Source organism: Harpia harpyja, chromosome 1 (genome assembly GCF_026419915.1).
Source record: "Harpia harpyja isolate bHarHar1 chromosome 1, bHarHar1 primary haplotype, whole genome shotgun sequence".
NCBI classification, from domain to species: Eukaryota; Metazoa; Chordata; class Aves; order Accipitriformes; family Accipitridae; genus Harpia; species Harpia harpyja.
In genome coordinates this window covers 63,503,241-63,519,563 of record NC_068940.1, presented here as the reverse complement: position 1 = coordinate 63,519,563, position 16,323 = coordinate 63,503,241, and the positions used below count along the sequence as shown (strand labels likewise).

At 43.2% G+C, this 16,323-nt stretch overlaps 1 protein-coding gene across 1 annotated transcript in view; it reads left to right on the top strand.

The window, feature by feature from the left end:
• TGFBR2 (transforming growth factor beta receptor 2) overlaps nt 1-16,323 on the top strand; it is a 66,234-nt gene that overhangs the window by 46,884 nt on the left and 3,027 nt on the right. Inside the window, exons 4-6 of the mRNA XM_052797537.1 lie at nt 1,200-1,999; nt 6,259-6,400; nt 13,604-13,731. Of these exons, the coding sequence (XP_052653497.1) occupies nt 1,200-1,999; nt 6,259-6,400; nt 13,604-13,731 (1,070 nt within the window). The remainder of the gene's footprint in view (nt 1-1,199; nt 2,000-6,258; nt 6,401-13,603; nt 13,732-16,323) is intronic.

The following is a 16,323-nucleotide window of genomic DNA, read 5'->3' as shown; positions in this document are numbered from 1 at the left end:
TTGCAGCTTCAGTTGTTTTAGTCCATTCAGGTTAGACTCCCAGGGCTTCTTCCGACCAATCCCTTCCCTCATGGAAAGATAATATCTTTCCATGTGTCCAATCAAATCAGGTTGAGATAAACTCTGACCCTCCTTCTTTAATCTATTTTCAGAATAAAACTGTTCCCTTTTAAACTGTTTATCTTCCCTAAGAAATACTGAACTAGAAGGCCACTTCTAGAGGTGACAGGGCAGCTCTCACCTCTAGAATAATGATCTGTATCCTTCCCAGAACATCTATTCTAGAGTATGTCCCTGTTGTTCTGCTGTTCCCTATATGTTCCACCTAAGAATGTGTTAGTGTGTGGACTGCACCAGTTACGGAGTTTGGAGTGAACCATCCACTGCTTTACAACAGGACAGCCAGTGTACAGCCAGCACGTGACACACAGAGGAAGTTTTCAGATACATAAATGCATGCAAAAAGTACATGGGGGTGGGGGGGACAATTCTGATGTGTCATACATGCCTGATTGTGCCTGCAGAATTCAAACACCTGTGTACATGCAGGTGTTTGAATTTGTTCTAGCAACACTTTCACATACATCAAAGTATGAGAGTGAGCTTTGTTTTTCAGATGATGTGTATGCAGGCATACATATTGTGCGTGAATGTTAACACGCAGTAGTTGTGTGTGGACAGACTTCCTGAAGATGTCTTTACATGGATCCCACTGAAATATACTGGATCTGGAGTGATAACTGGGCAAGTGGGAATTCACATGCTGCATTGTCTATTTATTTATTTTAGAAAAATTAATGTGTTCTAGTAATTTCTGGTTAAAGGGGCAGATCTGTCAAGAATACATCGACAGAGTAAGTGCAGGAGACTTTGGCTATTGTATTCAGGAAAATGAAGCTTTCATCCATAATGTATTAAGAGCCTGAGAGAAGAACAAAGCTATTAAATTACATTAGGTTCTTGATCATTCAGTTCTGGCTTTTTATAAAATAAGCAGCCAGGGAAGTCCTGGTAAGTGGAGGCCTATATGCCAAACAACATCTTGAAGTAAGAAAGCAGTGACAATTTTTATTATTTACTGTTAGTGGAGGAGATCATGTATTGCAGTCTGGATAAAAATTATAATTATCGACAGCCTCCTGTATACATAAAGCTATGACATCATTTAATGTATGCCTTCCTTCTGTTCTTCTCTACAGATGACCCTCATAAGCCAGAGGAGAAAGATGAAATTTACAAAGTCACAATCATAAGTCTTGTCCCATTACTGGTGATTTCTGTTGCTGTGATTGTTATCTTTTATGCCTACCGTACTCATAAGAAGAGGAAGCTCAACAAGGCATGGGAGAAGAATGTTAAGCCCAGGAAACATAAGGACTGCAGTGATGTTTGTGCCATTATGTTAGATGATGACCGCTCAGACATCAGCTCTACCTGTGCCAACAATATCAACCACAACACAGAATTGCTGCCCATTGAGTTGGACATTGTTGTTGGCAAAGGAAGGTTTGCTGAAGTGTATAAAGCCAAATTGAAGCAAAACACATCAGAGCAGTATGAAACTGTGGCAGTCAAGATTTTCCCCTATGAAGAATATGCATCCTGGAAAACTGAGAAAGACATTTTTTCAGATGTAAACCTCAAGCACGAGAACATCCTCCAATTCTTGACAGCAGAGGAGCGTAAGACAGATCTTGGTAAACAGTATTGGTTGATCACTGCCTTCCACGCTAGAGGAAACTTGCAGGAATATCTCACACGGCACATTATCAGCTGGGAGGACCTCTGGAAACTGGGTGGGTCCTTGGCCCGAGGGATTGCCCATCTGCACAGTGATCACACACCCTGTGGTCGCCCCAAAACACCTATCGTGCACAGAGACCTAAAGAGTTCCAACATCCTGGTGAAAAATGATTTAACCTGCTGTCTCTGTGACTTTGGGCTATCCCTGAGGCTGGACCCTTCTCTGTCTGTGGATGACTTGGCTAACAGTGGGCAGGTAAGTGAAAAGTTTGAAAGGGGGGGGAGTATTGTACTAGTTGGTGTGTCAGTTCCAGGGGTGGAAAGAGGAAAAAAACCCTTATATTGCTATATTTACTTAAAATCATAAAAAATTAATATGAAAGTGTTCATAAACAAAGAGGCTCTAAACCTAATATTAAAGCAACAGTGAGAGAAGTGCAATGTAAGTTTTGTTATGATTGGAGAGCTGCATATCTATATGATGCAACCATCCTCTCTATACACTTATACTAAGCATGTACGAGCTTGTTAGCAACCGTTTGTGGTGCTGCTGCAATGCAGACACATACATATGATAAGGAGGTGCTTCACATTGTGAGGTTGTGCCACAGTTTTCATGCCTGATGGCATTACAGTTTTCTGTGAGTAGACCCACTCCTGGTGTACCCCAGCATATGTGAAGTCCATCTTCTGTCCTCAAGAGGTGTAAGCAAATAACTAGAGTGATAGATAATAATAACTTTAAAAGGCCAAAAATAAACTTGTTTAAGATTATGGTACATTCTGCGCATGCAAGCAAATACAAGAATGTCAAATAAAAATAATTGCCCTGTTGTGCTTTTTCAACTAAGTAGCATGGATAATACTCATTTACTTCACAGGGATGCCAGGAGGATGTTTCTGAATGCTTTGAAGATGAAATTTTTCCAAGTACATCTCTAAATATTGGCTCTTCTAATGAAAACTCCATTAGTATAAATTCAGACCATTTGTTAAGTTAATTAATTCCTAATTATTTAATTATACATATATTTACATGTATATTTTTAAATTTACATTTTTATACATAGGTCCCATCAAAGCCTGTCCATTTACACTGACTTTTACTTCACATGGAACTAATATTTTGGTTTAGAATGTTTTCAGGGACAGCTCTTCAGTCAGTAGTATTCTGTTGAGCTCACGGGAGATTTTCTGTTGTTTATCTAATGAAGATCTGTGAGAGGCAACTGTCCTGATCTCATTTTGAGAAGGTTTATTAACCAGAGCCGGGAGTGAATGATAACCAGTGGAGCCATATTTAAAATAATACAAACACCACTCACAGTTACATATCATTTCTCTCCAGCATGCCAGACCTTTTTGGACTTTGGTGAAGTCGTACCATATTGTCAGTCATAAGACTGGTCCCGTTTGGAATAAAGTCAAAACAGAGTATTTGGCAGTGTAAGGCAGGGGTTCTGAAACTGAACCCCACAGACACTTTGATTGCTTACAGCCGACCCTTATTTCAAGCTGATTTCTCTGGCATTGCTCACAGACACTTGGAAGTAAGAAGGATAGCGATACTGCCACTTCCACAGTCCTCACCGACACTGACAACAAAGTACAGTGCTACCCAGAGCAGGTTACTGCTTTGGAGTCAGTGTCCTTGGGCACTGGTGTTGAAACCCACTGTTTTATTTTGTTTAGCTCCAGTGAACCTGTTTGGGGGTGACCCAGCTAGTGTCATTCTTCTCTGTGACAAGGAGTATGATGCTGTGAAGTGACTGCACTTCAGCCTCCACCTTGATTCTTCTAGGGACATAAGCACCACCCACTTAAATTCCCCAACATGCCAACTTTAGTGCTGTAGCTTTTGTTAAAAGGGTCTTGCACCAGGATTTGCCTTATACATAATTTTTAAGCTTTACCCTTTGACTCAAACCCTTCTAAACCAGGAGATCCAATTTTTTAAAGTATATGATGGAGCTGACCCAAATTTTAATTCAAGAAAAGCTCTAGCTTCCTGTGAAATAAATAAAAGAGTGTTAAGTATTTCACAATTTTTCTGGTCAGCCTTAGACAGTATATTCAAGGCAAGTTGTTGGGGTTACAAAGCCATCTTCTTTCCCATCTACCCAACTATCTTCCATATGCAAATGTAGCCATTTTTGATCATACAATACCAGTGCCCTTAGTGACTGGCTGGAAACTATCTTTTTCCCCATTAGAATCTTTGCAGTCTTTTCAGTTTGGCCACCCACAGTGGTTAATATTTGCAGACATCATTACTTAATGTGAGTACATAAATCTGGACCTTTGTCCCATTGTGTTCAAAGGAGTAGTAGGTGCCAGCAGTTCCTCACCTCAGCAGCATCAGCAACCTTCTAACAGATGGTCTCCCTAATCAGATAAAGAGGGATAGCTACTGCCCCTCTGAATGACACACCTCAGGGCACAAAACATCCCCCAACAGCTTGAAAGAAATGTAAGGTCTCCAGTAAAAAAAAAATCCAAAAGACACAAAAATTATAATGTACCACAGAAAGAGAGATGGTCCCTCACTAGAAGCTTTGGAGAAGCAAGAACTGAAAGCAGACTGGTTTTGGCAAAGAGAAAGCATATCCAGACTCCAGAGGGACAGCCAACTCTGAATTGCTGGAGTTTAGATGCCTAAAACACCTTTGAGACTCAGGATGCAGGTTTCCGTGAGATACAGGAAAAGTATCTTTGACCCAAAGACCTAATAATCTAAATGCAGATAAGAGGACACAAGCAGTGTGGAACACATGATAAATCCTAAGCAGGATGGAAATGGGATTGATTTGATACTATTCTTCAAATTATTTTGAATTTTCTTTGCATTCCCCACTGTACTTTTTAGTTATAGGGTTTGATCCTCCATTCCTGAGCAAAGCTGCAGAATAATTTTCACCACTGCAAAGAGGGTATGAAATGCCAGACCAGAACAGCACTTTGTGACAATGTTAAGAATCTGTATTTAGGCACCACTGTGCCTTGTTAAAATCAGCAGGATTTGGGAGTGTGGGCCTGTGGGCCATAGTTTACAGGTAACCCTTCTTAAGCTTTGGATGGGATCTGCTTGGGGAAGAAGTTGTGTGTAGGGGAAGGGATGGGAGGTAAGAACAGCCTCTGCTGCGGAGTTTCCATACGTTCATGTTCTGTAGGGGAGGGAGATGCTGGTCAACTCGGTGCTGAGACATGATTACCCCATGTACCTGTTTAGTATATGGCTGTCATGCTTGGCCTTAAATTCATCATACAGTCCACGTAATAGGGAGTTTAACTTTGGGACTGATAGCACAGGGGTTTTTCTGTCCTCTATTTATAAAGGCTTTGATCCTACAACCATTTGGATATTTTTGACACAGAAATCCTCTGCTGTTACAGGGTCCCATGAGAAAGCTATGTCCTTGATCTTTCCTGCTGTCCTCTTACAGTGCATTGCACTTTTTGTGGAACTTCTTCCCATTTGCCCTGAGCCCAGGGTGATAAGACGTGTTTACAGAAGCTTGTAAAACGGATGTCATAGGGCTCTCTCAGGGACTGTACATTTACTATGTGGCTGCCTGCAGTTGCAGACCCAGTAACTGAAATGATCTTTTGCAGTCCTGCTTGCCGCTGGGCTCTCGAGTGATTGCTGTAGTGCAGTCTACAAATCGCTCATTTGAATCACAGATCCTACTGCATCACCCACTTGTGCTCGTTCATCTCTGTGATTAACCAGTCTCCAATTTGAAACTGTCTTTGTCTGATCAAAGACTTACTATGTTTGCAGTTTTTCAAGGGGGATAATTTTTTTATACCTACCCTGTGAAGAGTTTGTCATTTGAAAGCAACTGTTGAGTGATCCAAAAATTCTTCCTTAAATCCTTTCTTGTGATAAAAACAGACATTTAAACTTTGCCTTCTGTAATGCAAGGTCATAATCTAGATCTCAGCAAAGCTGCTAAAATCATTGCTGAAAATTGCTCAGCATGAATAAAGTTTATGAGAACGGCTTTTCAAACAAAGGGGCCAATTTTTGGTTTCAATTCAAATGTGTGCTTCTGCATTCAGTATTTGTGTATTTGCTTTCTTCTGCCAGGCCTGCATTTACCACTTTCCTTTTAAGCCTACCATGAAAAGAAACAGCTAACACTGTAATATGCAGCGCAAAAGAATACAATGTGTTTCTTGCTAGTGGCAATTGCTTCAGGCCCAAAGGGCAGAGTTTATCTGTGAACAGCCAAAGAGTGAGAAAGCTTGTTAGTGTCAAAATTATTTGCTTAAGGAACAAAAAAGGGCTTCTTTTTTTTTCTTTACCAAGGGAGGTGCAAATAAGTTGGTAGTCGGGACAATGCCAGATTCCCCTGGCGGCAGAAAATACGACCTGTGCCAAGTATGGCCTGAATTTTTGGATACATGTCAAATGGCACCATTTCTGTGAAAGCTGAAGTTAAATCACAGCAGAATCCAAAACATGAATTACAATTGCAGCTCCTGAGGTCTCCCTGATCTCCTCTCCTGTAGGTTGGCACAGCAAGGTACATGGCCCCTGAGGTTCTGGAGTCCAGGATGAACCTGGAGAACGTGGAGTCCTTCAAACAAACAGATGTGTACTCCATGGCTTTGGTCCTCTGGGAAATGACATCTCGCTGTAACGGTGTTGGAGGTAGGTGCCATCAGTTTTCTTCTCTCTATGCTCTTGTGGTTGTCTGGGGAGGGGATGATCCTTTTTAACTTTCACCAATTATTCTAGTGTACCTGGATGCTATAAATTAACAGGCCTTCAGTAGTATGAGATGCGCATGTGCATGAGCAGGCTTCAAGGGCAAGCACCTGAGAGCACAAGAAAATTGGTTCTCGATTGGTGTAAGGATAAATCTGCTGTTAGGTAGACCACTTTTAAAGATAATTAATGTCTTTTTTCTCCTGTAACGTCTTGAGCAGCCATGGATTGACTCAGTCTGGTTGACCTCACCCAAAATGATTGGAAACGTAAGACAATTTGAAATATTAAGACCAAGAAGTGATAACTGCCTCCCATTTACTTTCATGGAATGTTAATTCTGAAACCTAATGAGGGCCAGTCAAGTGTCACAATTACTAATTGATCATTTCAGTAAGAGCCATCATAGTGATACAGAAACCTTCCTGCTTTCCCAAAATCCCCAGCTGTGGCTCATCATTTTTTGTGATGTTGCAAGAGATCATCCATATGAGAAATCAAGGGGTGTTTGTTGTATGAAGTACAGTAACAAAATAAAAATGATTGGAACTGACTGTCAGAACAGCTCCAGGAAGAGCTGCTGTGCTTGTTCATATTCAGAGTTTGTTCACTGAAACAAAATCTCCATTTCTGCTTTGCTTAAAGCTGCCCCAGAATTCCCAGTGTGCAGCACTGGTATATGCTAAAAATCAGAAAAGTTGCTGCTGAGATATCTGCATTACATATTGCCATGTTTGAAGATTCTCACCTTACTTCAGGGACTAAAATGAGACTAAGTTATGTATAAAATTCTTCAGTCTGCCGGTATTGTCTAACATTCATTCTAATAAAAACTGCTGCAGAGTCCAGGGCTCTCACAGGCAGTCTAAGGAGTGGGGCTGTAAAAGATATCACTAATGTGTATATTATAGTAGATATGCGAATATGCTTTGATCTGTTACCCTTCTTCCAAAACCAAGAGGCTCCCTTTTCATCAGACTTTGCATGGTTGCATCTCAAAGGGCTGCCACAGAGACAGGACAATCTTGCAGGCTAGAGCACTACAGTATGGGGAACATAGTGTCCAGGAGGGAAACCAATGTCCCATGGGAAGATGTGCATAGCTGCTCCTTGTTTCTCTACTAACATCAGTGGGATACCACAAGGGTGTCCATTGAGGCCTTTGAAGCCGCTCTACACAGTGGCTGTGTGGCTGCATCACGGTGTCCATGTGCAGGCGGGAGGAATGCCTCCACCTCAGTCTCCTCCTATGTCTGACCAGCATTTAGTCTGGCTGGGTGGGCTGGACTGTGGGCAACAGATTTGCCCCTGTTTACACCCTGCCAGGAAAGCTACAAAGCAAGTATGTGTGCAAACAGCTAGTGCTAGCATAAAATCATGAAAAAAATTTCTTTTCTAGTCAAGCATTTCAGGGAAAAAACATTTGGTGCTTCAGGAACTAAACCTCAGTCTGGCATATTCCAAGGCAAACCTATCCACATTTAACTGTCGTGGTCATGCTTGTTTCTAAATGCATTGGCACAACCTCAGCCTTTCATTAGCACTTTGTAAATGTGGCTGAGGAGATTTAAAACCCAAGAAAAAGGATCTTTGCCCCCGTCTCTTGAGCTCTCTCTGTTTCTTGCATTTAGGAACTCACCTTATTAATATAAATATGAGCTGTTCACTGTTGGAGGCTTTCATCTTTGCTGATGCCTGAGTCCCTTCCTGTTCATATTTGCTGAGTACAGTGAAATGGAGATTGTGACAAGAGCAAACCTTATTGCTGCTGTTCTCAGAAGGCAACTGCCTAAAAGAGGATATAAAGAGAGTTTCATAAGGAAGGAAAATCACCAGCGTGTTTAGCTAGAAGAGACTGACCCATTATAACCTTGAGAAGAAGAGCTGAAGTCATTTCAGAAAAAGGAAAGATTTCTCTGGCCCAGCATCACCTTTGCTTTCAAGGTGGAGCTTAATCCCACCCACACCCTAATTTTCCCTATTCATTTCATCCCTCAGACATCCTCATCTCCAGAAACAATTTCCTTGAATTTTGTCTCCCTATTTCAGTCATCTTTCCAGGGACTGAAGTCCCCAGCAAAATCACAGGAGTACTTGGGCAGATTTGTGGGGGTTGGAACTTGGGCTTAGTGTCTTCATCCAGAGCAGTTAAATAAAACTTCCAGGACGTAGCTCCCTTAACTTGTCACTGGTACTGAGCTGCAGCAGCATTGCACGGTTGCTCTCATTTCCTTCTTAGATGTTCCCCTGGTTTGTGCAGTCTGGCTATCTTTGCAACCAGCTGGTGAAATACCCTTACAGTGATTCACGACTACAGCTCCCCCTCTGCTTTCTCTTTCCACCCGTCACTTGTGAGACTCCCTCCTCTCCTTGCAGCCTTCCTGAGGAGCTGCCTCCACTCACGCAAATCCCTCTTTTCTTCCTAAACTGTTAGGCACCAAGAGAAATGACCTCCTGCATAAGCTGGAGTAGGCTGACCTGATTGCAGCCAGCCTTTCCAAAGGAGCCTAAAAGACGTAGGCAATGTCTTTGCAGGTCAGGCTTGACTGTGGTGTCAGCTCCCTGTCGCTAGAGAAACCTGTGCCAGTTTAGAGGGCAGGAGTGGCAGTCTAAGCTGAGGCATCGCATTAGCAACTTTAATTAGGGAGGGAAGCATGGAGGGGGCTAATTGCCATTCAGCTGTGTAAAGGTACGGTGACTTATTTCTTTTACAAAGGGAGCTCTCAGGATTCATTTGTGAGCGTGCAGGTGTTCAGTGAGCGTGGGAGGCGATGGAGGCAGGTCCTTTCACTACAGCAGCTTTGTCAAACACAGTCTCCACGCTATGCCAGGCCTTTTCAGTCAGCAGACGTTTAAACAAAAATACCCAGCAGCATAATCCATACTGTGAAGCTGCCGTAGTAAATAAGCAGGTGGGGATCGGCTTTCGAGAAAGGCCATGCTGTTCGTTCTTACTTTGTTGTGCTAAATATGGAGAAGCAGAAATGGGGCACGAGGGAAAGGGAGACAGAGGCAGAGATCGAGTTTGACTGATTTTTCACCGGAGTATAATTTAAGAGGCATATTTAGAAACTCAGCAATATTACTTTGGGGAGAACTTCAACTGCTCCATGCTGCCGTTAACTTGGTATTTCATTCAGTGCAACAGCTGTGCACCAGATGCTGCACGTTGCAAGAAATATAATTTTCATCTCAACCACTTGCTTTCAGAGCGACACAGCTTTGTCGACTGAGGCAAGTGTAATTTCTCTGACAGCCTCCTAGAAAGAAAAGAAAACCATCTGTCTTGTATCAGGGCTGCTACGGGTAGGGGACTGTTGTGGGGGGCAGGGGAGAAGGAGAGGAAAGGGAACTTCTGGATACATGGGGTTGGTGAAGAGGGAGAAGAGAAACCCCTCAGAAAATGGCGACGTTGCTTGTGCAGTATTGTACTGCCTGGAGTGGTGGCTGGCTTCGGTATAGCAGCAGAGCTTTGTTTGAAATGGCAGCCTTGCTTTACCAGAGCTGTGTTTAATGTGAATAAAATCACTAATTAATCTTACGCTTACTTGGAAAGAGTCAGCCAAGAGCCACAGTTTGGTAACTAAACATTTGTGCATCTTGTACCTCCCTCGTGAAATGCTCAGCTTTCACCATATTGTCATGGAGAAGTGACAGTTTCGGGCGGCAGGGAGCATTTTGATAGCCTGTACAGTGGGGTTGTGCCTGTGCATTGGGCCCTGAGGTGGCTGCAGCTGGGGCCTGATTTAAGCTTCTCCCTCTGTGGAGCAGAGCCCAGTTAGGACACATCTGCACTGCACTGGCTTGTGGTGGCATATAACGCCGAGCTGGTACATCCACATGGTGCAGTGTCACCCTGTGACAGTAACTCATGTCTAGAAATTCTCTCTGTGTCACCACAGTACTACATGTCAGGTAGCAAGTGCTTTCCTTCAACAAGCCCAGGTAGCAGTAGATAAGATCACTGCACTACACTCCATGTTGGGTGCTGATGTACTCATGTGCTCTGTGTTCCTCTATTTTCCCACCTCAGGATCACGAGAGGTTCGACAGGGTTTGCGGGTATGCTGTTCTGACCCAAAGGAAGAGAATCTCACTGCAAAGAGCTTAGAGTAGAAAAAGATCACATGAGCAAGGCATATTTTTCTTGAGGAACCCACGGCCAAATTTTCCAAAGCATTCATCAGGAACAACAAATAGATTTTCAGTAATGTCTCTGGGGCTAAAAATCTAGTCCCAGCCCTTCTGACAGTTCTGGCCAGGCCAGTGTCAAAGGGAACCAGAGGTACAGCGATTATTAGTGCAAGGTAGCTCACAACCATGAAGATTAAATGCTGGAGGTTAAAGTTGAAGGAACCCTGCCATTACTGAACGCTAAAGGTGCTGTAGTTCACAGTACCTTAGGTATTTATGGTACTTCAGTCAGTTGTCATTTTTAGTGCCTGACTGGTCTAAAAACAATCAAAAAAAACATATAAGGCATGAAAAAGATTCAGCATCTGTATACAGCCATGCACAAGCAGCCAGGCACAAACATCTTAACCTGCCTCAAATTGACATCTGTTACATCTCCTGTAGCACGTCAACATGATCCATGAATAACCCCACTGCAAAATGTGCCTGACACCTGAGATTCCACAGTATAAGGATGATTTACTGCAAGAGGATTCAGTGGGCTTTTCTTTCTAAGGGAAAGAGAAGCAAGATAATAAATAACAAGATGTTGCATGCTTTTCAAACTGAGGGAAGGCACTACTGTATACTATGAAGTTATTACAGCGAATTGGCATCTGACTTCAATTTCTCTTTCTTTCCCATTTTTAAAAAAAAAAAAATTAACCCCTCGCCCCCACCAAAACCCCAAACCTGAAAAACCTATTCAGTCTTTATATTTGGAAGAGTGCTCATAGCATAGAAAGACCTATCAATTCCCCAGGAAGGCTTTCCCTTCCCCCACTCAGACCATCTCATGAACCTGAATGGCCTTCAGATTAAGCTCAGTGAGAGGGAACAGGTCAGCACCACAGCACCAGCTTGCCTCTGTTGGACATTCAGGCTCCTCTGACTCCTCATACTGCAAGAACGTCTCAGAGCCTTGGCTGGTGTCCATGACCACTACCATAATCAAACCATGACTGATGGAGATGGTGTAGGAAATGGCCGTCTAGGTCATGCTATTTAAATTTTCCCAGCAAACTTCAATATTTTGGTTTGCTTTGAAAGTAGAGGTATCTGCTTTGTAATCATTGTGCATCCGCTGCACAGGAATCCAGGTCTGACCAGCAAGATGGCAACTTCCCAATTAACTCCTAGGGCTGAAGTCTTGTAAATTTACTTTGGCTGAGTAATCTCTAACTCAGATTAATGCGGGTGAAACTGGTATGACTTCTTGTAGAGGAAAGAAAGCAAAGCAGGCTTTGGCCCTTGAGTCTTAAAGAAAGTTATTTATGTATGAGAAGATAGGAGTTGTGTTTTGGGACTATAGCCACTCTTCAGAGCATTGTGTGGACAGTGGCCAGCACCAGCTGGTTCAGGAGAAGGAGAGCGAGCTCTGCAGGAGGCATCTGTAAGGTGATGTGCTGCATTGCACACACAGTTGTTTGCAGCTGGATCTCTAAACGCTGAACTTTGAAGCACAAGGTTTAATATCCCTTCCAAAATGTTTGTTATTATATCTATCTTGGCTATTCTTTTTAAGCATTAGAAATTCCCTCTCTTTTTCTGTAGCCTATAGTCTTCATCTGCTGGCCATCATATAGAAATGAGATCTACAGCCTGACTCTAAGGTTTTGGATAAAAGTCCACCTTTTAGTTATGTTCAATACTACCTTGTTTTTATCATGAGACGTGACAATCAGAAGGATCTGACCTGTTGTCTTGATCATTAGTTATTTTTGGTATTTTACCATATGAACTCTTACCTTTCTCTCCAAAGGAAACAAAGCCAAGCTTTAGAGGTTCTTCCCATTTTTTCTGGGCCTTTAATCATTGTTATCACCCTTCTTGGAGCTTCTTTTTACCCCTTGCGAGGAGTAGCACTGGACACTGCGTTTGAACTTAAGTTGTAATATTGCACAATAGTACTGTGTCTCCTGTCTCGTTCATCTCTCTTCACACATCTTCTGGGCACTCACATGCATTCTTCAGACTGCCTTGTGGATTACACTTCAGTTTTTCTTGCCCTCAATTAATTCCTAGAAAGAAATAAGAGGCAGCAGAACAAGCCAACTTCATAAATCTTTATCTAATACTAGCAAGTCATTAGGCCTGTGAGTAAAGTCTCCATCTGTTCCCAAAGAAACCACAGCATTTTCTACACTGTGTCAGCATCTACTATAATATTTCCGCTCTCAGAGATTTCTTGAGTTTTCTCCAAAGGTTCCATATGTCTGCCTCTTCGTTTCTCGCTCCAAAGAAAAGCAAAGAAAAATATGCAACATGCAAACAAAAACTAGAATGGCAGCAGCCCCTTCAGGAAGCTGTGCCCCGTGCATCATGGGCCAAAACTGACCCATTGTGGGAAAGAGGCCTAAAATAAGAGCAGATTACTACTTTCCTCAAAGGAATGTGGCTCAGTAATAAACAAGGACAGCATGGCAGCTTCCAGCACTGCTCCTTACTGTATCTTTGTCCTTTTCAAGCAACTGTTTCCTCCTAGCAATCTGGCATATTAACATCTGTCGTGACCTAGATGATAGATTTCAGGTTATATTTCACCTGGTAAGTGTGTGGGGACTCCAGGGGACTTAAAGGTGACCAGTTCTTGGAAGCCTGGCTCAAGCAAAACTCAGGTCGAAGCTCTCGTGTGTTTTGCCTCAGCACAGATTGAAAGGCTTACAAACCATTATAGATTACTCTGCTGCTCTGACTGTTGCTAATATGATTATGTACTAAAGGGTTTAAATGAGAATTGTTTGTTTGGCTAGGAAAGAGAAGGGGACGGAGGGGGCGTGTGGGAGAAACACATTTGAAACATTTTTGAAAATGCCAACTGGCTTTGCTTTGTTTGGAGCTGGTCAAGCAGAACAGTGGCACTGAGCAGCTAATCAGTGGCTCCTACTCCTCCAGAGAACAGTAAGCTCCCTTCACACTTGGCACCAGCGCAGCCCAGCTGAATACCCTTGTGTTTGCTTATTCTCTTGGCAGAAGTGAAAGAGTACGAGCCCCCATTCGGCTCTAAAGTGCGAGAACACCCCTGCGTGGAAAGCATGAAGGACAATGTCCTAAGAGACAGAGGGAGACCCGAGATCCCCAGCTCCTGGCTTAACCATCAGGTAAGAGCACCACATGTGAGCAGCAGGGAGCTGCACTATACATTTAGCTGCTGCCTGGAGCCTGAGCCTTAATGCAGTGTCCTGTCCAACAGGCTGGACCTCTCTTTTGCACGGATTAGAGCTCTGTCACATGGTGACACCGGTGCTGCCGTGGTTCAGACACCACAGTGCTCTGCACCATGCCTACCCCAAAGCCCTGGGATTTCTGCTGCCTATGAGTGTAATCTAGAAGTCATCAAAACAAAAATATTGGAAACCTGAGATCTGACAATCATTCAGACAGCCACAGAATAATAAGGGCCTTAAAGCGCACTGTGTGCAGGCTCTGAAAGGTCAAAGAGGACAACTTCGCACATGGGCCCCTTCAGCAGAGAAAACAAATCTCAGTACTTTATCATGGAGACCAGTCATAGTTGTATCCCAGCTGTCGACAGGTTTAAGAAAATAGGAAATGAGTCTTCAGCAAGCCAGTCTGGTTTTATTCAGGTTGCGCATTAGCAGTCCGTTTCCCTTGCATGTTGTGAAGCACTCTGTCAGCTTTCCCCATTCACAGACACCATGGTTGCCCTTCCTAGGCGATAGTAGATTTCTCAGTAGATGAAACTGAATGGAAACAAGCCAAAGGCATGCATTTCTTCACCTTTGTTCTGAGCAGTTTTATCAGTAGAGATAAAATGAGAATCATATCAGAGACGAAGTGAGGCTTGATCATTCCACTTGTCAATGAAATATGTTGAGTGGTCTTTACAGACAAAGGAAAGCATCGTAAACATTTATAAAAGCCCAGGCAACCAAGATCAGCTAGTATTTCCATCAGGAGCAATGTAACACTCCCTTTTTCATTCCAGTAGAGATGTTAAAATCACAGTCTAACACCTACTTAGGAAAGGCCAAGTGAGTGGCCAAAATCAATCATCTTTCCAACCAAGAACAATGCATCTGCTGCCTGATGACTATGGCAGAGTGCAGCACCTTCCTGGACCACAGGGACTTGCTCCTTATGTAGTCATCTGTGATGAGTAGGGTTATTGAAGAGGGGTGCTTTAACTGGGGAGGCAAGCTGTATTTTGAGGGACGCCTAGATAGCTGATGTAACGAGTACTAAAAAGCCCTTGACATTTCTAGGAGCCATAGATACAATCATCTTCTAAATGACAAGTTGAGCTGGGATGGAGGGGTTATACTAATGCTCATCTTTCTAGAAAAGAACTGGTTGCAGAAATTTTATAAAAATTGTGGATGACCTGGGAAAAGGAATCATGAGTTGACTGCAGTTGTTTGTTTTCCATGAAGCCAAAATGAAGCCCAAACTGGCAACACATATGTGGTACTTTAGAAGAGCCCAATTAACAATGTAGAAAAGAATCCTGAGCCAGATCATTTGGGAGGTAAAAATTAAATAGTAGAAAATGCTTTAAATTAGGAACAGTGTGAGAACATTTCTTGGGATATTCAAAAGACATGATCTCATGTGTGAAAAAAATGAAAGTAAAGAAGGGTAGAGAACTGATTAAGGAAACAGAACAACAGGAAGATCAGTGGTCAACAAACTTGAGGATAATCACAGTTTTCTCAAGAGCAAAAGGAAATCTAACTTAGTACCAATCTGTTGCTCGTTATGAAAGAAAGATACTGCTTATGCTAATGCAAAAGCAGACATGGTCAGCAAATATTTCTGTTCTGCATTTGGGAAGAGTCAGATGATGTACATGTAATAGAAGGTGATGAAAGCTCCTATAAAGCAAGAGTCATTGGCACTTCAAGCAGGCCTGGGGCAGTGTTAGGTGGCCCTGAGACTTGCCTGCCTTCAGAACAGGGTTAGTTCTGCAGGCACTGCAGCAAAACACTGCACTACATGGCAGTAGAAATGGGCAGTACCGCCGGTTATGCCTTGGAGAGAGGTGTCCAGGAGCTTGTTTCACGCACAGCCAGGCATAGCGGCAAGCGTAGGTGTGCCAGCATGCCCAGGGTGCCTGGGCGAGGAAGCACCGCGCTCGGGATCCCCGCGGTGCTCAGGCATGGGGCAGGCCCGCAGCTGCTCTCATGGCAGCAAGCCTGAGTGTGTGGAGGGCTGCAGCTCGAGGTACTGGCGTAGAGCTGTAAGATACACTGAATTTTGTCACCTGGGTTTACGTAGCAAGTAGAATGATCGCAGATTTGGACCTAGGTGTCCTGCATTTGACTTCAGTTTTCTTTCCTATGTAAAACCGAGACCTCAGTCTGCCCCCAGTACGGGTCACCCCACCGACTGGGAGGACCATGCATCTGCGCTTGTGTGTCACCTGGACGGGCACAGCTGGCTCCAGCAGGGTTCGGCTAAGAGTCTAAGGCGGGAAATGGATGCCTGATAACACACTCACAGGACATTTAATGAAGGTGGATTTAATTCCCCTCATCTGAATCCCTTCAGCATTTCACATTGTGCTATCTAAAATGCAGTGATGCATCAGCTTCCATGGGGCTGTGACAGTTTGCAGCAGCTGAGGATCTGCTTTGAACTCCATAGAAGCTGCTCTTACTGTAACGGCTCTTCCATATTCATTTCCTTCCTCTGCAGTCGTGTTTTTGTAATGAACTCATTATTCATCGTGA